The 25,149-nt window shown below is 40.6% G+C and overlaps 1 protein-coding gene across 1 annotated transcript in view; it reads right to left on the reverse strand.

The window, feature by feature from the left end:
• Window positions 1-218: 218 nt before the first annotated feature.
• The window catches only part of SLC17A8 (solute carrier family 17 member 8), a 31,731-nt gene continuing 6,800 nt past the window's right edge, over window positions 219-25,149 (reverse strand). Inside the window, exons 2-12 of the mRNA XM_064655349.1 lie at window positions 24,070-24,322; window positions 19,443-19,561; window positions 14,946-15,060; window positions 14,261-14,348; window positions 11,304-11,390; window positions 10,234-10,373; window positions 8,517-8,666; window positions 5,588-5,720; window positions 4,223-4,333; window positions 2,683-2,810; window positions 219-2,053 (exon numbers count right to left, since the gene is read on the reverse strand). Of these exons, the coding sequence (XP_064511419.1) occupies window positions 1,715-2,053; window positions 2,683-2,810; window positions 4,223-4,333; window positions 5,588-5,720; window positions 8,517-8,666; window positions 10,234-10,373; window positions 11,304-11,390; window positions 14,261-14,348; window positions 14,946-15,060; window positions 19,443-19,561; window positions 24,070-24,322 (1,663 nt within the window). The 3' untranslated portion in view covers window positions 219-1,714. The remainder of the gene's footprint in view (window positions 2,054-2,682; window positions 2,811-4,222; window positions 4,334-5,587; window positions 5,721-8,516; window positions 8,667-10,233; window positions 10,374-11,303; window positions 11,391-14,260; window positions 14,349-14,945; window positions 15,061-19,442; window positions 19,562-24,069; window positions 24,323-25,149) is intronic.

Below are 25,149 nucleotides of genomic sequence, written 5' to 3' on the forward strand. Positions count from 1 at the left end.
TTGAAGTGTCTCATTAATAAACTGCATTTTTGTCAAAGTAGGATTGAGCTGTACCATAACAATACCCCTATCATTAAATTATCTGCTCATACCAACTAAAGTCTTCACTGTAGTCAAATTTGGCGTGCAACCATTCAACTCACTTTACATCTTATTTATGTACAGTTGTAGATTGGATTTTGCTGAGTAGAAAAGAAATAAGAGACAAGAACAGAGAATCAACTAACTTCCCAGTCTCCCTTTTTAATTACATTTGTAGGGAAGATAAATAATCTGTGGATTCAAATTAATGTACAAGTGTAATTTCACTCCTGGTATTCAATTGCACTTCAAAAAAATAAAAAAATGCTTATGAGAAATATTCAAAAACTTGTGTGCATCACAGTGGCTATATATGGTACATGAGAACAATAATGCTGAAACATCACAAAGCACAGCATAGGCTAGACATCATAGCTTTCACTTAAGTTTAATGAGGCAACAGTCATGATGAGAAACAAATTAAAATACAGCTTACTGAAATTATCCATTCTGAAAAGAGTTTTGATGTTACAATGAGTGTCTGAGCTGCAGCTAACTGCTTGAGATAACATACTCCACTGGTTGATTCTAAAAATGGTAGAAAAAGGCTAAAGCCACTTTATACACTCAAACATATATCAATGACAAAAGAGAATTACTTCTGGACATAGGTACCCTCATAACTCTCAAATGGTACAGTGCTTCATTTGTAGCAAAAACAAGACTGAGGCATTGAAAAGTTACAGATCCAGAACTAAAGACTTTACTCCTGTAAGGAAGCTCATTCACCTAAATGAGGACTGTTGGTGTTGAGACCAGGAACTCTATCAGTATAATACTAGAAAAATATATTTAAATTACTTCACAATAATGAATTGAGTGAGAATCCTAGTCCAAACAGGACTAAGATTTCCTTTCATAAGGAGTAATAATATTGCATCACTAACGATGATTTTGTATTCAAAATTATTTCATGCCAGCACAAAATCTTTGCAGAGGGTGAAATTTTACAAGTATCCATTTTATTGCCTTATCCAGACTCTGTGGGTTATGCGTATAAAGAAGATTTTCAATCAATTTGTACGAACAATTGAAGCAACACTATGCCACTTTTGCTACATATTCCACTCCCTCTTGTTGAGTGACCATTAGTAATTAATTACAGCTGACTGCTTTTCCCTCTACTCTGATCTTTTAGCATGGGCTAGTGTTTTGACACGGAATAAGCAGTTCAAATGTCAATCTAGAGGAATCCTAAAAAGGCAAAGCAGGGGCACTCACAGCAGACTGTCACACCACTGGAGCCCCAGTGATTACACAGATCACCGTGGATCCGTCTGATATGAATTGTCCTTTCTCTGTTCAGATGAGAAGATGAGGGAACTCCTTGCTCCTGCAGTCAGTCTTACAGCTTGCATCAGGCAGGAGCGCTACTGGCTGGTCAGCTAATGGGCACAGAAACACTTCCAAGGGCATACGATGGCTGGGAGAGGATTTAGTATCAATTCTCCCAGTTGCATTGCCGTGAGCCCTCTTCCACACTATTAGGAGGGAACTATCACCCCTTAAATCTGGCCAAGTGGTCAGATGTTACATAATTGAATAAGAGAATAAACATGGATACCTGATGATTTGGGGCAGCTAGGCAGGAGTCGTGGGAGTAGATGCTATACAAATCTTACAGTTTCAAGTATTAAGACAAATCTTGAAAATTTCCATTTTCATAATGGTAAGAAGTCTGTTCTTCCATGTCTTGAGTTACTTGCTTTTGCTTCCTCCATTCCCTTCTCTGTACTTCACTATTTTGACTGGTAGCACCATACATTTTCTTTGGACTTACAAAAGTTTCATTGTTCATCTCCGTTTCTTCAGCCAGTTCATCCTGATCAATTATGCCACATTTCTCTTCATTGAGGTTTTCAGGGTCAGCCCATTCCTGCTTCTCTCCAGAAGCAAAGATGGCATAGAATATCACACCACTGTAATGCACCAGGGCTGCGATCAGAAAGACGTTCTGCCATTCTTCACGGGTCTGAAAGAATGGTGCAGGTCTCATTAAGTTTCCAGTAAAAAGAAATACTACTCTCTGAATTACACCATAAATTAGTGTATATTGAATAAAGATTGTGATCACTGTTTGATTTCTGATGTTGTGGATAAAACAATTTATAACAGTCACTGTGAAGAACTTTTTTTCTTTCCATAACAACAGCTAAAATAATAAAACTTGGGTTTCTTTGGGTTTTTTTCTCATGTTGAAGTTTCTCTCTTGCATGTGAAATATTCATGGAGTTAGAAACACAGGGATTTGTCTAACAACTAACTTAATCTTATTGTAGATCAATGATTACTTAGGAACCCTACCAGGGATGCATTGTAGAGGAGTTTCCCAAGCCCTATAAGCATTGCACAGTTGTATGGAGATATTGCAGAGACTCAGCCTCAGGGGTATAAAATAGTATCTCCCTATACAGATAAGTAGTTTATAATACCTAAGAATCAGGTCACCATGGTACTATAAAAGTGAATGTTTAAGACAAACAACAACAGAAAACAGCTACAGAGACCAATGATAAAATGGAATACCCAGCAGTCTTTGAAAAGTCTTAACTTCCGTTGCACTACCCAATGCTTCTCCTAGAAAACATGGAGGAATGTTACCTTATGTTTTGTCATTGCACCAACAATGAGTGGGCACACCATTCCTGACAGTGTCCCCACGCCGTTTGAGATCCCCATCAGAATGCTGGCATAACGTGGGGCTATGTCCAAGTGATTCACATTGAATCCTGCAAAAAATGAGAGACAGTGGTCAGCTATGCAGTGTTGCTCTACCAGGCCCACAGGGCTTTCTACATCCATTATGGCTGAAGGAGCCTGAAAAAGGTAGGAACCCTACTACCATAAGTATTAAAAAGAAGAATAGTATTTTCTTGGTGATAAATATGGAAGACATTGCAACTCTATTCTTTCTCAAAGCTCCCTTTTTCCCCCAACTCTGGAGATCATGTTGTATATAATTTAAAGTTCTAAGTGCTTGTACCTCACATCTTCTCATCCTGAAACAGCACTCCCAGAAAATATTTTTAATAAAGAAATCAATACCTCATATTAGTAAAATATCTTCTACCTTTTTTACTTAGGTAGTAGTGGTTTTTAACACATGCTTTTTGGTATTTTAAGTAGCAGTTTGACAACATGATAAAAAAGCAGAATATAAACCAGTAGGAAAAATATAATTACCCTTACCAGTGTGTCTTCTGGGTACATATTTTATTAAGAAACAAAAACAAATACTAAAAATCAAATACTAAATACTCAGAGAATTGTCATGCCTTAGATAACGAAAATTAGTCATACGAAGTAAGGTTGATCACAAGAAATGATGGTGAATTCCAAGTGCATGGTATTAAATACAGTAAGAAGTGAACTACTGGGTAAATCCTGCAATAAAAATTGATTAAGAGAAATGACCTGCTATGCAACGATCTCATAACTGAGTTATCAAACCACTTCCCATCTGCATAATCCTGAAATAACTGAAGACCAGCAGTTATTTTTCTGATTAATTTGGTTCAATAGATCCATCTTCCTGGCAGTCTTCTTAGAAGATGTTGTCCTTCCGTTTTCACAACAGAAGGTTTTGTATTTTTTAGGAATGATGATACTGTTGATGCTACAAAACAGCCTGAGATTGGTGAGACCCATGAAAGTGTTAGAAACAGCTGTTCTGGAGAAGGGCTGGTTGTAGGACACAAGAGAGAGAGGGCTGACCTAGAAAGCAGAAACCAGCCACTAGGGCTTGGGGCAGAATTGCAACTGATAGCCCTTGTGCAGCTATTCATTGCAGAGTAATTCTTTCCTTCTCTCTCTCTCTCTCTCTTTCTCCTTTTAGGGATACAGTTTAAACAAGAAGAAAATGGCAACTGACTCTGTAAAATTATATTAGAAAATAGCAGAATGCTGATGTAAACCGGAATCAATAAAAAGCAGGTTCTCTCAAAGTTTCATGTTCTGTGTGCAATATGTTTTATAGATTCTGAAGTAAACTATTTCTGATATGGGAAGAAATAGAGAACAACCCATAAGTAGCCACATTAAGTGCAAACATAATAATAGAAATTATGACAGTAAGAACAGCGAGGATAATAACATCACTTTTATCAGGAACAGTAAAACCAAGAATAAGAGTAATTCTTACCCGAAATGGCAAAGCCACTGAAGCCTACTGCTAACACAAGAAAGGAAATGGCCACTCCTTTTGTATGAGAGTAACCAACCACCAAAAGCAAGGTTGCTTCCATCCCAAAGCCTTCAAATGAAACACATAAGAATGAATTACATTTAAATTACTATTGGTCATGGAGATGCTAATAAGGACTATCCAGATTAGAAGCTTAAAATGAGACAAAATTCTTTTGTATCTTATAGCTATTCTTAAACATACTTGGGAACTCTGTGGATTTGCAGAAATATTTGTATATTTATTGTTTGAGAATATGTTGGGTTTTTTACTCCTCATTCATTGCTGTGTAAACGACCCAAGCAGTTGGTGAAGTTAATTCACTGAACAGTACAGGAAAACAATGAGAAAGTGACTGTGCAAAGGGCAGAAAATTCACAAACACAAAACCATCATAGGCAAAGGAGAAAAACACTTGCCTTCAATTTCTCAGGGTTGTAGTGATGCAAGATGCTCTTGGTAAATGGAACAAAAGAGTGTTTTACATACAAGTGTGCTACCAACACCATAGGACATCCCTGGGCATCACAGGACACTTCCAGTCTTTACTGTGAATTCACATTTTCTAATATGTAACAGTACAATCCTTCTGGTTTGTTTTTTTAATGACACTACTAATATGCCCTGAAAATAAAATGAATTTGAGCATCTTCTGTGAAGATGCATAGCAAGTTGTGTGGTATCTCTAATTGCAGGCATGTCTGTTTCTAGCAGCCCCTACCATCCATAAATAATGTAAGCCAGCAATTGGCAGTGGACAACTAACTACACCACAGGCTATCTGGCTTAAAATCTTTTCTCTAACTTAGTATCAACCTTACAGGTAGATGCCACTGATTTTGCAGTTCAGTGACTGAACTGGAAACAAATTACTTTGTGCTGAGTAAAAATGAGCCTGTCCATCCTTCAACTTTTTTTTGTCCCAAAGTTTCCAGCTTAAACTTGCCAGTGAGTTCTGCTGGAAGTATCAAATGGGAACATCACCAGTTATTACAAGACTGTATCCACTGAGAAAGGGTCTCTCCAGCACCATGGTACAGGATTAACTTTGTCTGTATGAGTTTGCAGTATGAGGCCTATTTGACCATACTACTCTATTGCCCTTTCAATTATTAACTAGACTTCTTGCCTCCTCCGTTTTTAAAAGCATGTTCATATGAATAAGGATTTATGCCATGAGACATCAGCTCTCCATTTAATGTTTCAGATTAATCAGCTGTAAACGCAATATTGAATAAATAATTTCATTAAAATTAAACATGAATTAACTATTATATTTGTAACATACAATTGAAATATCATATTTTCAGAGTCCAGTAGTACCTCCACAGTTCATGACCTTCCTTACAGTGGTGGTGGTTAAGATCTTCCTGCTCCGTAGGAAGTCAGCTAGCTGCCCTCCGATGGGTACAATGATTGTCATGACCATGTGAGGAACAGCTGACAAAAGGCCAACCTGCAATTAGACAAATGACTGCTTACTGCTCACATCCTCCTTCAAGACTTAGGGGGAAGAAATCAGGAACCATAACTTTCCTTCATCTCTTTCCACCTTATTACCATTAGACACTTTTTTATCCTAGATTCTTGTGTGGGAGGTTTGCAGGCAGGTCCAACAGGAACTGCAGCTGAGACCTGTAAAGCTACCTTTATCCCATCTTTAGGGATTTCTAGGAGCTTGAGAGACTCCAGCAAACTTTTGTCCAGTTAATAGAAGGTTTCATCCCAGACCTTCTCAGTAATGGCAGTATATGAGCCACAGCATGGTTGACCAGTGTCTAAGGCACCAGGGAAGTGGAAAGAGCCTGGGCACCTTCCTTAATTTTTTTGGGACTAACCTGGTGGTTTTCCTTCCTTCCCACCTTCCTGCCTTTCTCCCTCCATCCCTCCCTGAAGGAGAGAAGGGCAGGTAGGGTTTTTGTCTGTTCCTATTTATTTCCTGACAGTAGAAAGAGTGCTGCATATTTGTGCATATTTGTACATATTCAAGAGGCAGGGGGAAGAGACACAAGCTATAATAAAGATTAAAAAGAGAACTCTAACTAAAAAGTCTGATGCTTATGCTCTGATGGACTTTTTCCTCTCTCCAATAACCAACAAAGAAGCACAAGAAAACTGCTCTAATTTATCTGTAGACATCACAAAGTCGTGTCTTATGTGTCCTGATATTGGAGTGCTCTATCTTGGTTTTCAAATGCTTTTATATATTTTTGTTATTCAGGTTCTCAAGGAGCTCCTTTCTGAACAAACAGTCTATCCCCACCACCTGCCACTATGTAAAGGAAGGAAACACCTGCACATTGTATATGGACTGAAGACGGTGCAGCATAAAACCTGGCAAAAATTTAATAATTTTACAAATTATTAAATAAGCATATATTATTAAATAAGGTATGCATGCATTTTTATTCTTGTGGGATTACAGCCTACAAACTGATGTTCATCTTCTTTAGATTTCCATAGCATCCCAGAATCACAGAGTGGTTGAGGTTGGAAGGAGCCTCAGGAGGTCATCATCTTCAATCCCTCTGCCCAAGTAGGATCACCCAGAGAAGGTTGCCTAGGAATGTGTCCAGACAGCTTCTGAATGTCTCCAAGGATGGAGATTACACAACTTCTCTGGGCAACCCATGCCAGTGTTGTCACCCTCATAGTATAAAAGTGTTTCCTGATGTTCAGAGGGAAACTCCCATGTTTCAATTTGTGCCCATTGCCTCTTGACCTGTGACTAGGCACTACTGAAAGAGCCTGGTTTCATCTTCTTTACACTGTCCCTTCAGATATTTTCACATATTGATGAGAATCCTGCTGAGCCTTTTCTTCTCCAGGTTAAATAGTCCCAGTTCTCTCAGCCTTTCTTCATAGGAGAAACGTTCCCATTCCTTAATCATCTTCATGGCTCTTCATTGAATTTTCTCCATATGTCCATGTCTCCCTTGTACTGGGGAGCTCAGAACCAGACACAGTACTTCAGGTGTGGCCTCACCAGTGCTGTGTAGAGGGTAAAGATCACCTCCCTTTTCCTGCTGACCTTTCCATAATGCAGCTCAGGATAGCATTAGTCTTTACTGCAAGGGGACACTGCTGGCTCATATCTAATTTGGTGTCCAGCAGGACTCCCAGGTCCTTTTCTGCTAAGCTACTTTCCAGCTGGGCAGGTCCCAGCATGGAACTGTTTCTCCCCAGGTGCAGGATTTTGCACTTTCCCTTATTATACTTCATGAGGGTCCTGTCAGCCCATTTCCCCGGTCTGCCAAGGTTCCTCTGTATGGCAGCACAACCTTGTATAACCTATCAGACACTCCTCCTAGTTTTATGTCATTTGCAGACTTGCTGAGGGTACACTCTGCCCCATCATCCAGATCATTAATGAAGACGTCAAACAGGATCAGACTCAGTACACCCCTCGGGCTACTAAATTTTAGTGATCAGCATGACATCTTCAAGAAGCCTTTCCTTGAAGCAGTAATTTAGTGATAAGTTTGAGTTTACTTTCTAGAATGCACAACCTCATTACATTGACAGTCAGTTTTATGTTGGTTTTAAGTTAGTGAGGTACAGAGGGGTACAACTCCAGCATTAATGAAAAGCAGCTCAGAATAAACAAATCTAATTTTTCTTATATCCACGATCTTCATCTGTATGTTGTACTTGGCCATTCAGAGTGTCATCACTACCATGTTGTAACTTGGACACACTGTGCTCCCAGAACACATAAATAATGATTAACTTTGTTATCATTATCAGCCATAGAGTTGCTTGAAAATAATTACCACATAGCAAGTAGGTTTGTTAAAGGAATGTTTTTTTGAAAGGGAAAACTTTTCTGAAACAATTATTCTGAATTCCTCATTCATGTTCTGAAGAGGGACTGTAACAATATTGATTTTAATGAAATGGTGGTGGCAAAACATTCTGGGAATAATCTACTGGAATTATCTGATTTCTCCTCAAATACTCCGCATAGAATCATAGAAACATTATGGTTGGAAAAGACCTCCAAGATAATCGAGTCCAGCTTTTGACCAAACATCACCATGCCAACTAAACCATAGCTCTATATTTTAAGTGCCATATCCATTCATTTCTTGAACACTTCCGGGGTGATGATTCCACCTCCTCCCTGGGCAGCTCATTCCAATGCTTAACCACTCTTTCAGTGAAGAATTCTTCCTGACTTTCAACTTGAGCCTCCCCTGGTGCATCTCCTAGGGTGAGGTCTGAAGGTCACCGCTTCATCCCAGATATTTACCTTGCTTATTGCAAATCCAAAGACTTCTTCAAAGTAAGCAGGTTGACTTATAAGGAGCAAATAGAAGGTCCAGCTTCTGCAGAAGTTTGCCACAATGATTGCATAAACTGGCATTGAAGTGAAAAATCTCTTCCAGGGAGTACTAAATTTCTAGGGAAAAAAGCCATAAAAATTGAGTAGACAGAGGCAGAATAAAGGACCACTGTTTTTTATTATCAAGCCTATCCAGAACACTGCATGCAACTTACATTGCAGATCACTAAGAATGCAAGTGAAATATACCTCTTGAATTAATGGCAAAAACCAGGTAGAGACATTTTCTTAGAATAGTTAAGAATTTTAAGACGAATACTGCACAAATATTGCCCTGCTTACCGAAATTACACGAGGTCTTCTGGAGTCCTGCTATTGGGATAACAGGATCAGTAACAGAAGCAAAGAAAACTAGAGAAAACCTTGTGTCATTCCCCACCTTTTGGCATGATGCAGTTTGACACTTTCTTCTGAAAGGAGTGTGAAAAAAGCATTATCCAAGCTAAGAGACATAAGTAGCACAGCAACAAGCAGCTACCTGCTTCAAATTAATTAATTTAGTTAAGAAAAAAAAGCCTGTGGTAGAGAATTTAATTTCTGTAACTTGCTTTTGGCATTTTCAATTTCTATTTATGCTCCAGTACTCCATACATGAGGAATAAAACGCACTTCAGAGACCTATTCATTTGTAATAGAATTCAAATCAGAAGGTGAAATATGTAGCTATGGCAACAGGCATTGACATTCTCCTTTTTTAAAAAAAAAAAGTTATCTGTGTTTTACAGGCAGCCGTATGCCTGCAGTTGTGTGCGAACACATGAAAGTGGTACTAGTGTCCTTTGCTTTAAAACCACCATACAGCAAGGAAAATCCATGATATGGAAAAAGGATGTTTGTTTCTAGCCAAGACCTCATTGACTTCAGCCAAATCTCAGGAACATGCTCAAAAGCAGAGCCTCGTATTTTACACTCTCAGCAAGGCTATTACCCAAAATATGTAGAGGAAAAAGCTTGGAGTTACTTTGTTCCAAAATGTTCAAGACTAAAAGCCAAGAAAGAGCAGTTTAACAAGAAACATCTTTGGTTTTTACTACTAGCAAAAATAAGTTACCTAAGGGAATGGAGAGAAGTTCAATGGCAAAATAGATTTTAGCTCAAAGTTTCCAGGATCTTCCAGGATCTTCTCAGAGAGAGGATAAGGAGCCTTAAGGAAGGACCTGAGCTGCTGTGAGAGTGAGCAGGACAGAAAACCTATCCATAAACATTCAGATTTGCAATCATCCTTAATAGGAGATCAAAAGGCAGATGGATAAATTAACATCTGCAGCCAGGTTTCTTATTTAGTTAAATACATTAATGTTTTTTAGAACAAGCATGACAGTTACTCAAGAGCAGGAGACCAGAATGTGTTGTTCTCCCTTGCACCCCATCCCTTCCCTCCCTAGATCTGGGAAGCTCTATAAGCCGTGGGCTGAAAGAGCATTATGTGTTTTCCTGTTGCTGTACTCATCCTCTCCAGCTGCATGAACCTGATCCTGTAATTTTCATAAAAGGAAAAACCTCTAAACATCAACAGAAACTAGTTCTGCCACTCTTATGCAGCTAACAGTATCCATCCAGTCTTACGCTCATCTTGTGCAAAGTGCTCACAAATTATAACAAGAAAGGCCTTTTTTTTACTTACGCTTGCATTAGCCAGGCTAGCTCCTTCTCCTATACTTGTTTCTATATATATTCTTTCTTCATTGGTTATTGTTGGATGCGCAGCAGGACTCTCATAGGCATGAAGCAACCAGAACATGTACCAAACAACCCCAAACATTCCTGCAGAGGCCAGAATAGCAAAGCTTGATTTTAAAACCCAATAAAGCTACACTTCAGTATCTGCAAGTCTTGAAGTTTGTTTCAAGTGCCAGTTAAACCAAACCTGCACAGAAATTATGCCCAGGGAAGTAACAAAGTACTGTAACTAACTCTATGTATATTGTATGCCTGCTGGCAAAGTATTTGAGCATTTTGTTGCTTGTATTACATGTTATGCACGGGACAGAGAAAAGGCAGAAGGAAAGCTCTGTGTAGAACCTGGGAAAGGAAAAAAGCAGACAGGCCATAACATGATCAAAATCTGCATAAAGGGATTTCACAATCAGATGGTGTTGGCAAATCTTGTGGTGTGTCCTGTATCTCCAGAGAAAACAGAGAAAACCTGTCTTAACTGGGTCACTGATATGCAAGGCTAGGTTGGAGCCAGCTCTTCCACATACTGGAGGGGGGAAGAATGCGGCACCACAGATCAGCAACAAGGCCATACCTGTGTAGTGGGACCACTTTGTGGGGGTGGCATTGCTTTATTGAAGATGGGCAGCATGGGGAAGATTTGTCAGGGCAGAAGTTTTCAGAGGTATTGGGCTCCCCCTCGGCAGCATATGCTGTGGCGTTCACTGTTGGTGTGCATCTGGGGCAGATACCACACAAGTGTTTGTGCTACAGAGGAACCTTTGCAACTGTATCCAGCCCTGTCACTGGGTAACCATGGGCTGTAGCCTGGTCATGACAATTTTACAATCTTTTGTAACAGATGATTACAAAATGAAAGCTCTCAAAATCTGCAATAACTAGAGAATAAATTGGAATACCCATTTGCAACCTCTTCATTCATCAAAACAACTTTGATCCATACTTGTTAGGCAGGTTTAAGCGAATAGCTGGCAGTACCAGTCTAGTGGCAGAGGTCCTTCGTGTTAAGCAACTCACCATAAATGTAGAAGACAGATGACCATCCTATATACTGTACCAGCACACCTGCCAATGGCATGGCGACCACCGCCCCTGCATAAGACCCTGAGGAGAAAATGGATTAGTAAAACGTATCAGTCATGATAGGTGTGCCCAGCTTTCAGAACAGATGATCCAGACAGGTGTTCATGGGGGAAGAACCAGAGGGACATGTTTGGCTGATTTTTTATGAACGTGGAAAATTGGATGGAAGCTCCAAAATTTTGCTTGGGGTGGTGGGAAGGACTGACCCTTGTTGGTGTGAGATCACCAGTCTCATTTTGCAGTTAGAAGGGTTGTGCCCTGTAGGTAAATAGGATCTGCAAATCCAAGACTGATGGCAAACTATCACAGAGGCATAAGCTGTATGTATGCACTTGAGTGGGAAATCTCACCTAACCCCATGGTATATGAGGTGAGTTTTGGAGAAGCTAATGACCCAAGTTTTGGAAGTCTTCCTTGGTGCCAAGGAATCCTGATGATTGCAGATATTCGGGGAGGCTCTTGTCATGGCTCTAGATTCATGACCACGCAAGGGCTAGCGGTGGAGAGAGTGTTCAAACCAAACCTGTGTCTGTGTAGCCTTGTTTAGCTCATATCAGTGGCATAAACAAACAGCTGGAATAAATAGGCAAATATTGATGGGAAAAGAAAGGATAAAAACATGGTCTGTGCCAAGGTTTTTGATTGTGAAATATATAATAGTGGTGAAATATATTTCCAAGTGACTTGTAGAAAGAGATGGGTATTTAAGTGCAATCTGGACAGCAGGTTTCAGTGCAAGACAGTGCCAGTGGCTTCACATGTGAAGAGTGTTGCTTTGAATTATTCTAGGAAATGAGATACTTGTGGTTTTGAGAGTATTACATACTTCACTAATAAACACTTGTTAATAATCTAGTCATTAGTAAATATTCCTCTGCAATGGTTCACAGTGATCCTTCTCCTCATCTCCATGTAATTCATTTTTCCTACAGCAATAGAAAAGCCCTAGGCCAGAATGTAGGTAGAGAAACCAGGAACCTGGTTAATATGGGGTTTCCTAATTTTTCCATTGTTCTTATGCATCTTACAAGTGCAAGACTCAGTGATCTGTAGCCACTAAAATTGGTGTTGAGCTGAAGGAGTGGTGGTGAATGGTGCTGCATCCAGTTGGCGGCCAGTCACTAGTGGTGTCCCCCAGGGATCAATGTTGGGCCCAGTTCTGTTTAATATCTTTATTGATGATTTAGATGAGGGGATTGAGTCCATCATCAGCAAATTTGCAGATGACACTTCCAGATAGTGTCGATCAGCTGGAAAGCAGGAGGGCTCTGCAGAGGGACCTGGATAGGTTGGAGAGTTGGCCTGATTCCAACAGGATGAGGTTCAACATGGCCAAGTGCTGGGTCCTGCACTTTGGCCACAACAACCCCCTGCAGCGCTACAGGCTGGGGACAGAGGGGCTGGAGAGCAGCCAGGCAGAAAAGGGACCTGGGAATTGGGGATTGACAAGAAGCTGAACATGAGCCAGCAGTGTGCCCAGGTGGCCAAGAAGGTCAATGGCATCCTGGCCTGGACCAGGAACAGTGTGGCCAACAGGTCCAAGGAAGTGATTCTTCCCCTGTACTCGGTGCTGGTGCGACCGCACCTGAAGTACTGGTGCAGTTCTGGGGCCCTCAGTTCAGGAAGGATATTGAGGTGCTGGAGCAGGTCCAGAGGAGAGCAACTAGGCTGGTGAAGGGACTTGAGCACAAGTCCTGTGAGGAGAGGCTGAGGGAGCTGGGGTTGTTCAGCCTGGAGAAGAGGAGGCTCAGGGGAGACCTCATCACTCTCTACAACTCCCTGAAAGAAGGTTGTAGCCAGGTGAGGCTTGGTCTCTTTTCCCAGGCAAGACAAGGGGGCATGGTCTTAAGTTGTGCCAGGGGAGGTTTAGGTTAGATATTAGAAAGAATTTCTTTACAGAGAGGGTAATCAGACATTGGAATGGGCTGCCCGGGGAAGTAGTGGATTCTCCGTCTCTGGAGGTTTTTAAGATGAGACTGGATGTGGCACTTAGTGCCATGGTCTAGCAACTGTAGTGGTAGTGGATCAAGGTTTGAACTTGATGATCTCGGAGGTCCCTTCCAACCCAGCTGATTCTATGATTCTATGATCTTTCTATATCCAGTGCTAGAGTTTCAAGGAGAGAACACTGAGTGTGGAGAGACTTTTCTTTTGATCTGTTCTTCTGCAGAAAATGGAAACACTTAAATAATCACTAAATCCTGAAGTAATCTGTAATAAAAATAAAATTCCCATAATATGCAAACATGGGATTTTCCCTCTTGCTTCACTCCTCCTTTTATCCCTTATCTCATATTTTAGTGCTGTATTTTCCCTAGCCTTACAACTCCACCACTGATGGACAGAATTTTTTTCTATGATTCTTACATTTTCTATTTAACATTTTCTCCTACAGACATTCATCTTCAGCTGTCAGCATTGGAAAGGGACTCAGAGAAAAGGCCAAAGTACGTGTTTGATCATAACTCAGAATGAAGCAGAACGGCTACTGGCGAGAAGTTACATCATCTCCACTGCAGTATCCTGAGAAGCCAGCCTAAAGCCCTTTTAAGACAATTTCTGAGTATGTGTTTGTTTAGGAGCATCCATTCAGTATGTATAATAAATGGAATCACTAAGGATGGAGCAGATAAAAAAATACAGTGTAATTTCTTTCATGTGACACCTTTAGACCCATTTTAGTTTACTATGGGAGCCATTATGAGTGTTGGCTTCAAATGATAAAATGGAGACATATTAAACAAAAAGGACTCTCAGGTTCCTGAGCTTAGAGAACAAGTTGATTGTAGCCAAGGGCAGAGGGTTCGTATTTCTCTTTCAAATAATGAAATTAATAAAATAAATCCAGTAGGAATATGTACTTACACAAATCACATAAACTATCAACTTACCACAGAATGATGTGGTAGCCAACCTGCTCCTCTCCAGCGGCGGAGCCCATTTACTCCACATCCCATGGCAGGCTGGGTAGGTGACGCCCTGGCAGACATTCCACACATCATATGATTTGCTTTCACTGCATTCCACTTAAAGTATTACAGAATCACAGAATATGCTGAGTTGGAAGGGAGCCACAAGGATCATCAAGTCCAACTCCTGGCCCCTGCACAGGACCATTCCCAAGAGTTACACCATGTGCCTGAGGGTATTGTAGTTGCTCATACTATCCATACTGTCTAGCTGTTTGTCATCATGGAATGATGTAGGAAGGGTTAGTTAAGTTTGGAAGAGCTCAATTGTTTAGGCATGAAGATGTCAAACCGATCTTGACTACTTTTTACTTCAGTAGTAATACATACATTCTGAGGTAAAAATGCTGTTTAGTATATGCAGTGGATGGCACAAGTAAACTAAAATAGCTCAAACTGCTGCACCAGAAATACAATTTTTTCTTTACTTGTAAGTAAACTTAAAAATATAAATCAGTATGATTAAAGAGTTATCATCTAAAAATAAGTAACAAGTTAAACTGTAGATTGATCAGAAAGCTTGATCAAAAAGATCTTACAATGTTTTAGAACCAAATCTCAAAAAACAAACTGTGTTTGAAAGGACCAAAATGGTGAGTGCTCCTACCTCCACCAGACCTTGAAGAATCCTTACAAACATCACACAGCCATAATGCACTCTTGCTGCAGAAGGGATGATCATGTTCAGTGTAGATGTTAGAAAGATAGCTGCTCCAAATACCCTGTGGAGAAAAGTACCATGAAAGGGAATACACTTATTGTCTATTTTTCAGAAGTGACATGGTTTTCAGTTACAGTTGCAGAGACAATTACACTTAACCACCACATAGACATGGGCTTTCCTGTATTTAACTGAAGAGTGGTGCACACTTAGTGCCCAGTGTCAATAATAAACAACAGTGACACTAGACATGGAAGACAGCTGGACTACAAGGCAGTTGTTTCAGTATGGCAGAGGCTCTGGGTTCGCCAGGCACTGATGCTGCAATGCAAGGGAAGAGTATCCCTGGGTTCCCAGCTTGTGCCCAGAAAGGACATCTGGGAAGTTCATTTGAAAAATGAGACTGCTGCATCATGAAAAAAATCATTGGAAACCAAGAAAGAGGCTGGGAAAAACCAGCTGGAACCATCACTGAAATGACTACCATTAGTAGGAATGAGCTGTACCTGCTTGATTAGATTTCACATATCTTCACATCTGGCTGAGTGAAGCCTCGGGTTTCCTTTCTGTGCAATGAATGGGGTTCATTCAATAGCTGTGCCATGAGTGCTCTGAACATTAGGAGTTCATTACTATAGCATCTGTGGAAGTTGATATATATGAGGATCCCCTCTGAGATCCTGTTACAGCACTGAAAAACATCAGAACTGGCAGTCAGAGTTCTCCACAATTGCCAAGCACCATTTAAATTGAATGGATTGCTACTAATCTTCAGTAGTTTACTGTCTTCTTTGTGTTGTCTGCAACTGCAAGCAGCCACGCCTGGCTCCCTGTGGACAGTCTATGTATGGGACACCTTTTATTCTGCAGCTAGAAAGTTGCAGCAGTTGGTGGCCCTGCAGACCACAGCACAAGGACATGGGACATCAACCCAAAGCTGCCCTGCATTGCTCCAAGACTCAAGGTGACACCCTGGGAATAAAGCAGCCTGTTTTGTTCAGGGCCCTCAATTCCTAGCAACACTATTAGCTACCAGCATGCTGCTGTTTGTGAAGTGTAATTCATGTTTGTTTTTCAAACCACTCAAATTCAGTGACATTTAATAAGCTTTGAATTGTCTTGTTATGTGTGTGGCATTTCAGGAAGACAAGTTAAGCTTCACTCTGATACATGAATCATATTAGACAGATATTTGATCAGAAATTTTGTGGTTTGGACAACAGCAGTATTTCTCTCCATTTTGATTTTTTCTGGCAAAGACATAAAAAAATATTATTACAGATAGCTCTTTGTCATGTTCCATTTCAAAATATTTATAAATTTTTAAAACTTTTTGTTTCAATTCCTCTTTTATTTTATTTTTTTTTTAATAAGGATTTCAATTGTTTGACTTTCAGTCTCTTTTTGAAAACTTATTCACAGGAAATATACGTGATTTCATTTTTTTTTTCTGGTCTTAGTTTTTGCTGTAGGATTAATGGTAGTATTATAGTGTGAGGAATCTACAGTCAGAGATCAACACTGTTTTATCTGAATTCTCTACACCTATTGACAAAACCAACTCACTACCTCAGACGAGCACAATAGCAAAGAGGCTGAGCAGGCTGGCAGAGAGAAGTGACAAGGGAACTATATAGAAACCAATCTGAAAATATGAACTAGAATAAAAAGGCCACAGTCATATCTTGACATTGAGAAGATTGCTTTCAAAGCCAAGTAAACGTTTAACTGAGAAATAAGTATTACTTATCTATTATGATCAGTGAAGAAAAGACTTTTGCACCTTGCTTTCTTACCACTAATAGAAATATCAGGTCTGTTATCATAATGCTGTTGACTCATGGAACTACAGCAAATCATGTAAATTAATACACATGTGAAAGAATAAACTGTGAGAAAGAGAATGTGTTTAATTATCCAAACAGGTAGCTCTGAAGACTGAGTTTCCGAACTCTGCTACTTCTTTCAACGCCAGCTGTTAATATGCCTGAGTTATAAATGCATCATTTATACTGAGTTAGAACCAGTCACTCTTCTGCTACTATTTAAAAAGCTGAGTATTGTTTCCACAAAGAGGCAGCACCTTTTCAGCAGTTCACTGCCATTTATCCCAAAGAAGTTGGTCTCCACCTTGATTAAAAATATTCCGGTTTCTTTTCACTTCATTCACATATTCTTCTCTCCTGACTACCATGATCCTCAGGCCTCTTTGGGATCAAAACGGACTTCTTCAGCAACACACTTCTCTGCCCAGCAGAGTGCTCTTACCAAACACCAATATCAAGAGATGTCTTGTCTTTCATGTATACACCAAACAATGATGACATTACATTTAGTTGCATATTTGAGGATAAGCAGCAAGTCAAAGGGATGGTGTCACTAAATGATTCATGAACTTTTTGGTGGAATGCTGACCTACATCAATTTGGATCAATGTATAGAGCAAATTATATAGTGTTAGATGGTTTTGCTGCAAAACCATAAAGAACTCAATATTTTCAGCTATTCTGAGATCCATTTGAATCCTACATTATTACAGATAATTATGTCCAATAGAGAATTGCCTGGGGTGGAGGCATCCATGTATATTCAAGGTTGCACAGTTCGAACAGGTGACGAAAGAGCCTTTGCCTAAATCTGCAACGTCACTAGTAGGATACAATCTCAGTTCCAGAGTACAGATGAGACAAAAGACAGCATTTGTCTTTCTAGGGATGGTGGGTTCACTGGCCCCAGAACTGCTGTTTTCCTATCCTGTGTCTTAGCAAGTAACCCCTCTGAAACAAAACTTGGCACCACTGGTGAATCTACCTAAGTTGAAATTGGTTGGGTAAACAAGGAATAAAGGAAAAACATGGACTTAGCCAGACCTGTGAATCCTATCACTTCAAGCAGAAATTCTCAGAAATTTTTGATCCTCAGCAAATTCTACTCCTAAATCCAGTTGTAGTGGAGCATTAGATTGAGTTGGAAACATGCACTTAAGTAGTCTGCTGATAGAATATATTGAGTTACAGTGTAAATGTGGTTGATTTTACTGTTTGCAAGTAAATTAAGGAAACAAAAGCCAAACTAATAATATGCTGAATTATTCAACCACAGTGTGCACATCTGTGTTTTGAAGCCCTTCTGCTGCAAAAGCTGGTGGCAAGACTAGAAAGGCTGGGGAAATTATTAAGCTTAGCTAATTTGGTTGTCTTATTTGTCAGATGGAAAAATACTCTTCTTAGGCACTGTTATGTGGTAGAGAAATTAATAATTGAGGATGCTAAGAGTGTTGAAGTAGCAGTGCAAACTGAACTCTGAGTAACTTTTGGTTATGGACAGAGTGGTTATGGACGGAGGGGATTTGGAACTGAACAGTTTGGGCAATTCTATGGGATGACTCTGTTCTGGAGTAATTTCTGCAGGGATATATGGTGGGAAGAACATCCAGGCAGTCTTGTAACCCCTATAGCTCTTTGCAGAAGGCAGAACAAAGTATTTTGATTGGGGGAAAAACAACATATAAATGGTGCTAAAGACTTTTCCAATTCTGACAGTGTTTTTAGCTAAATCACATCTTGTTTGCAGAGAATGAAATTAGTACCAATCATCTTGTTTTTTTAATCTAAAAATCAAAAATGCCCCAAACATGCACATCTCATGAACTCGTTCATAACCAGTTGTCTTCAGACAACCTCCCTCTCTCTTCTGAGAGACCGTGTTCCAAGTTCTTAAGACTTTTTGAAGTAAAGCCCAAACCCAAAGTTACTGTTGACAAAATTAACCACTTTTCTTACTCACATTTTCTAAAGCAGTTGAATTTAAGTAAAATAAAATAAAATAAAATCAGCTGACAAACACATTGATCGTAAAAGAAATCTGTATAGATGCTCAAAGGTCACCAAACAGAAATCATGATGCTATATTACAAGTTCTATGCAATCCTAATTACAGTCAGTACTAGATCCAGCCATGTCCGGGATGTTTGTGTGCACTAGGATAGATTTGTGGCTTCAGAAGACAAATAGCTCTGCAATTCCTTCATGCTTCAGTCCACACGGAATTTTTAAAGCAGAAAGGTCAGATTTTGTTGGAAAATTCTTGTTTGGTGTTAAGTTGAGCTAAAAGGCACTAAGGCAATTTCTGAAAGACAAATGCTACAACCATTATCTGAAGCACTAGGTGTGATTTTCCTAACACTCTCCAGATAGCATTATTGTTTAGAGAAGAAACGTATAAATATTTGATATGAACCAATTAAATTGGAAGAATCACTAATAGGCCTATAATGGAAATTGAGTCCCATTTTTAATTATAGGCATAAATACTGCATGTTCCATTTCAAATGTGCATTTCTGAAACACACTAATTCACTATTTTGCTAATCATAATTTAAACAGAAGTGTAAAACTGTCATCAGGCTCTAAAGCTTAATTCTTTTGCTTATTTTTTTCTTACCTGTTAGCAGCCAGTTTGTTTGCAATGAACCCTCCTGGAATTTGTGTCACAATGTAACCCCAGAAAAAAGAGCCATGAATGAGTCCCACGGTCTCTGGATCCCAGTTGAATTGGGCTGTCTTTAAAGGAAATGGGAAAAATGCTGTAAAATGAAGCATACTCACTGGAAGATAACTATTGTTTGGAAGTCACACAGAAGTCACACCATCCTCCAAATAAAGGCAGCCTCTTTACACTGGCTGCTTGGGGTTGCTGAGCTTGAAACCCCCAGTTAAGGCAGAAGGATATCTGATTTCCATGTGAGATTGCTGCTTTTTTTCTTAGCTTTCAGTTGAATGGATAAGAGGGGGAAAGGGTTCAGCCAGATTGTAGTTAACACTGGACCTTCATCTTTGCCACTTGCCACTGCTTCCCCCTGGGCTGCTTCATCCTGAAACCTTTGCTTTTGAGCCTGCTCAGAGTTATAAGAAGGACCTGAAGCCTTTCAATGGTACCTCACTAGGTGTTATAGTGCCATTCACACTCTCTGCTTTTAAGATGAAAATAACAGTGACCAGGTGCTGCAAACTGGTAAGTCATGTTTTCCACTGTTCTGGCACATAAGCTCCCCAGCTTGTTCTTCTTCACTTCTTTCCCTCTAGTGACCTGCCTTGTGCTCCAACACCTTGTTATCACAGAATCTCTCAGCCTTAGGATGACTTGCCTTTCTTGGTGACTCCAGTCACATTCCAATGGCAAATCAGAGCAGGAGATTGAGAGTATGTCCAACACTGGTGGTCTTGAGCAATTCTTCTGGTGGACTGATCGTATTGGGAATGTAAGTCAGACCATTATCCCTGTGTGTCAGTGATTCATCCAATACCTGTAGTCCAATAATCAATACGAACCTTTCCTTATTTCAAGCCTGCTAGATTTCAATCTATTTTCCCAAGATTATCAAGGTTGCTTACGTTCTTTGGACTCAACTCATGGTCAGACTTATCCATAGTTCTCCCTGTCAGGCCAAACTCTGACCATCCACAATCAGCACTAAGTGGCATGGGAGCAGAGAAGGTGGGGGGTGAAGGATGTAAGACCTGAAGACAAGGAAATCTGAAAATAAAACTAGGTAACACTAGCTACTGACTAGTTTATTTTTTATTAAAAGTGATGCCAGTTGTAGCGCTGGATTTGGATGCAAAAGGCCAGCCACAGGATGGTCATAGGTGTTTCCTAGACAAAAATGCCTGCAGCCAAGAGAAGAGCTTTCCTCATACTTGAATACTAAGCAGTTTCAGTCTTCTCAAAGCTCTTCCTGCATAAGGATTTCCCTGTTTTCTGATGACCTTGTTTGACATGCCTTGTTCAGAAGAGGGATAGCCAAATTCCAGGGCAAAACATAAAGAAAGTGAAGAAAAGGAAGGTGGATCCAAGGTGCCCTTACTGCCCTCCATTCTATGAGGTCAGAAAGGGCCTGGCTCAGTATAAACACACTACTGTAAGGTCAGTGTCAAGTTTTTCTCAATGAGCCCTCAGTTCTGAAGAACTCTTTTCAAGCAATAAAAAACCACTGTGTTTTGCTTCATGGTCATTTTCATGCTAATCACATGGCAGGGAAAGGTGGCTAAGTATGATCTGAGGAAGCAGCACAAATGTCCTTTGGATTCAGGATTAAAACTGTCACTAAAATGCCACAGAGAAATGACAACTGTAGTGATAAACCTTAACATCTCATTTTTTGGTATTACTTTCTGCGTGTAAAAAGAACAGTTTTTCCCAGTAAGTTGCTTTTTTCTCCCAAACAAACTAAAAAACAGCTCATTGTTTGACCTGCAGGGAGAAAGATGGCATTAATTAGCCAGACATGTTTACAGAGGGCTGAATGTTTTCCCTCCTCATCAACACGCATTTTGACAAGAGACCCACTTTCCTGTGTTGAGCTACACTTCTGTATAAATACCTAATTTTCTGCTGGTGATTTCCAGATGATTTTCTAGGTAGTGTTAATTTCTGAAGGCAGAAACACCATGTGACATTGAAAAAGTTTCTGATTCAGGAGATGCTCATTTCCAAACAGTATAAGTTTAGACTTGTGAAAGGAATTTATCCCAATTTCCTGAAACTACCTCTTCTGAGCCTCCCAACCTATGCAGGCACATCCTTTCTCTTGCTTCAGGGTTAAGTATAGAACTGTGAAATCCCAGCAGGATCACAGGGAGCAGGGATTATAAAGAATAAATACAAATTGAGCAGCAAGTCTAAGCGGGAGTTGGTCAGAGGAAATTGCAGCTGAGGAAGAACTAGGATCGTAGAACCATGGAATACCAGGTTGGAAGGTGGATCTCAAGGACTGTCTGTTTCGTTCTTTCTTGGCAAAAGAAACACAATAATAAATACTGAAGTGTGATGATAAGGCCTCCTCTATGCCTTCTTTTCTCAAGGTGACCAAACCCAGCCCCCTCAGCCTTTCCTCACATGGCAGGCTTCCCAGTCCTTTATTAATCTTTGTGGCCCTTCTCTGGATGCTCTCCAGCCTGTCTACATCTATTTTGTGCAGGGGGGACCAAACTGAACACAGTATTCCAGGTGTGGCCTGACAAGTACTGAGTAGAGTGGGATAATGACTTCTTTATCTATGCTGGTGATGATCTTGCTGATGCAACCCAGCATTCCGTTGGTTTTCATTACCACAGCAGTACCCTGTCCTCTCATATTGGTCTTGTTGTCTACCAGGACCCCTAGGTCCCTTTCCACACAGCTGCTCCCCACTAAGAAATTCTTCATTCACTTTGGTTAATCTTTTGGGGGTTTATTGAGTCTGATTAGAAATACTCTGCTTGATAGCTAGGAAGGAGAGAGTAAAACACTGTAGGACTGGCCATGGCATAATGTGGGAAGGAAGATTCATTTAAACTCCAATCCTAGAATCATAAGCATCATCTCTGATCTTTGCAGATCAAAAGCTCCTATCATCATGAGTCATGAAGACAGGCGTACTTTTAAATTTGGTAATTTACTATAGATGCCTTCTGAACTTTTCTTTACCAAAAGTTAAAATATCTGGGAGAAAAGATGATGAATAATTGCACAGCATTTCATTCAAGAGTCAATATTCGTGTGAATTTGTTAGGACAAAAATATTAAAAAGATATCAAAAAATAAGTCAGCAAGTAGAGCAAATGTAAAGATTCAAGTTTATAAAGTCCATTAGGAGACTCAAGATATCACAGCCATATACCAAGGGAGGACAGGCAAAACTAAGGTATGAATTGAACCTGCAGTTCCTTGGGTGCATTGATAAAGATATGTAAGCGTCTGCTGTGGACCACATGCAAATTTGAAAAGATCTGGAAAACTATCCACTGATCTGAATAGAGTGGGTGCAGCCCTACATAAAACAACTAATAATTCCTCCAGTAGCAGCATCAGAGCATGTTTCTATGAGAGATACTAAATAGTAAAAGCTTCTGCCACCACAGCAAAATCTGTCTACAACTGAAAAATCAGGGACCTGGTAGACATGCAAGCCAATTCAGTTCTCATTTTGCTACTTACATCCTCTCTATGACACTGCAAATCCTCAGATCAGCAAATTTGCAAATTACACTAAGTTGGAGGGGAATGTCAATCAGCTGGAAGGCAGGAGAGCTCTGCAGAGGGACCTAGACAGACTGGAGAGTTGGGCTGATTCCAGTGAGATGAGGCCAAGTGCAAGGTTCTCTACTTGGGCCACAACAACCCCCTGCAGCACTACAGGCTGGGGACAGAGGGGCTGGAGAGCAGCCAGGCAGAAAAGGGACCTGGGAATTGTGGATTGATAAGAAGCTGAACATGAGCCAGCAGTGTGCCCAGGTGGCCAAGAAGGCCAATGGCATCCTGGCCTGGATCAGGAACAGTGTGGCCAATGGGTCCAAGGAAGTGATTCTTCCCCTGTACTCAGCGCTGGTGAGGCCACACCTGGAGTACTGTGTCCAGTTTTGGGCCCCTCAGTTCAGGAAGGATATTGAGGTGCTGGAGCAGGTCCAGAGAAGAGCAATGAGGCTGGTGAAGGGACTTGAGCACAGGTCCTGTGAGGAGAGGCTGAGGGAGCTGGGGCTATTCAGCCTGGAGAAGAGGAGGCTCAGGGGAGACCTCATCACTCTCTACAACTCCCTGAAAGGAGGTTGTAGCCAGGTAGGGGTTGGTCTCTTCTCCCAGGCAGCTATCAGTAGGACAAGGGGGCATGGGCTCAAGCTGTGCCAGGGGAGGTTTAGGTTAGATATTAGGAAGAAATTCTTTACAGAGAGGGTAATCAGGCACTGGAATGGGTTGCCCAGGGAAGTGGTGGATTCTCCATCCCTGGAGGTTTTTAAGATGAGACTGGATGTGGCACTTAGTGCCATGGTCTAGTAACCACGGTGGTAGTGGAAGGGTTGGACTTGATGACCTCAGAGGTCCCTTCCAACCCGGCTGATTCTATGATTCTATAACTTTACAGATTTTTAATGTGACTTCATCACATAAATAGGAATTAAGTACTTGCACATCTACGTGAATCGAGACTCATGTGTCTCTCTCCCTCAGATTTTTGCCACACTACTTCACTATGTGGCCCTATGATTTTGCAGTGGGATCTGCTCAGAAGAGTGAAAGAAAGATGCTTTCTCACCTGCAGCTCTGGTTTCCCATTGACATAAACAGTGCTGTTGTTCACCATTTCCACAATGGCAACACCTAGGTTGCACCTGATTCCGAAGGAGATGCAAAAGCCCAGACCGCTCATGATGGCGATGATGTAGCGCTTGGGCAGCCCACAGCAATAGCATTCACACAGCGCTGGCTGGCGGGTGCTCGCCTGCACGGGCCGCCCCTCTTCTGTCAGCTCAATGTGATCCTCCTCTACATTGATGCCATCGATTTTCCTAAATGGATGAAGAAAGAAAAATTGAAAATGCTTTATTGTCTCAGTAAAATTTGCTGAAATGTGGATTGACAGTTACGTGCTCCAGTCACCTGCTAACTTATCTCCTTGTGAGGCACTTGTGTCTTGGTGGTATGATGAGTTAGTGCTGACCTCTGAAGTTTATAAATCTGAGCCATCTAGCCAGACAGCTAGCTGCAAAAATGTTCACAGGCTATTCATGACCATAACTATGAGAACTAAATGGAGGTCTGTTGTGATGAATTCCACCAGTTCTTAGACAAGTATACATATGACAAAATTAACCATAAGTTCTAACTAGATCTACTAATAAGAGGTGCGACTAGATTTCAAGAAAAGGGTAAATACAACACAAATAATGGTTTTGCTCAGCCCAAAATATCTTGGAATTTGTTTTCTCCTGTGAGACAAAAACCAAGGCTGTACTGCAGAGGAAAAAAGTCTCTGGTATCAGAGCTCTCACTTAAGACATGGAAGAGACAAGCCCAGACTTTCTCTTCCCAAAGGGATTTGAAGCCACATGTTCCCCCTTCTCTGAAACATCGCTCTCACCACAAGGACTTAGGCCACTGTACAGTGAATCAATGCAACTCCTATTGTTGAACATATTGCCCTTTGTGTAAAACACTCACTGTCAAATGAGATCTGAAGGAAGACAGGAACTTTCTGGGTTGTTGATTCACCATTTCTCAGCAGTGGAGGCTGAAACAGTTTTGCCTGGGATCAAATTTGGTGTGGCAACTGCAGTGCAGCTGGGAGGAACTGGGAAGGAAGGTGCCAGGGATGGAAGCTCCCCCATTTACTCGG

The sequence above is a fragment of the Pseudopipra pipra genome, chromosome 5, assembly GCF_036250125.1.
Source record: "Pseudopipra pipra isolate bDixPip1 chromosome 5, bDixPip1.hap1, whole genome shotgun sequence".
NCBI lineage: Eukaryota > Metazoa > Chordata > Aves > Passeriformes > Pipridae > Pseudopipra > Pseudopipra pipra.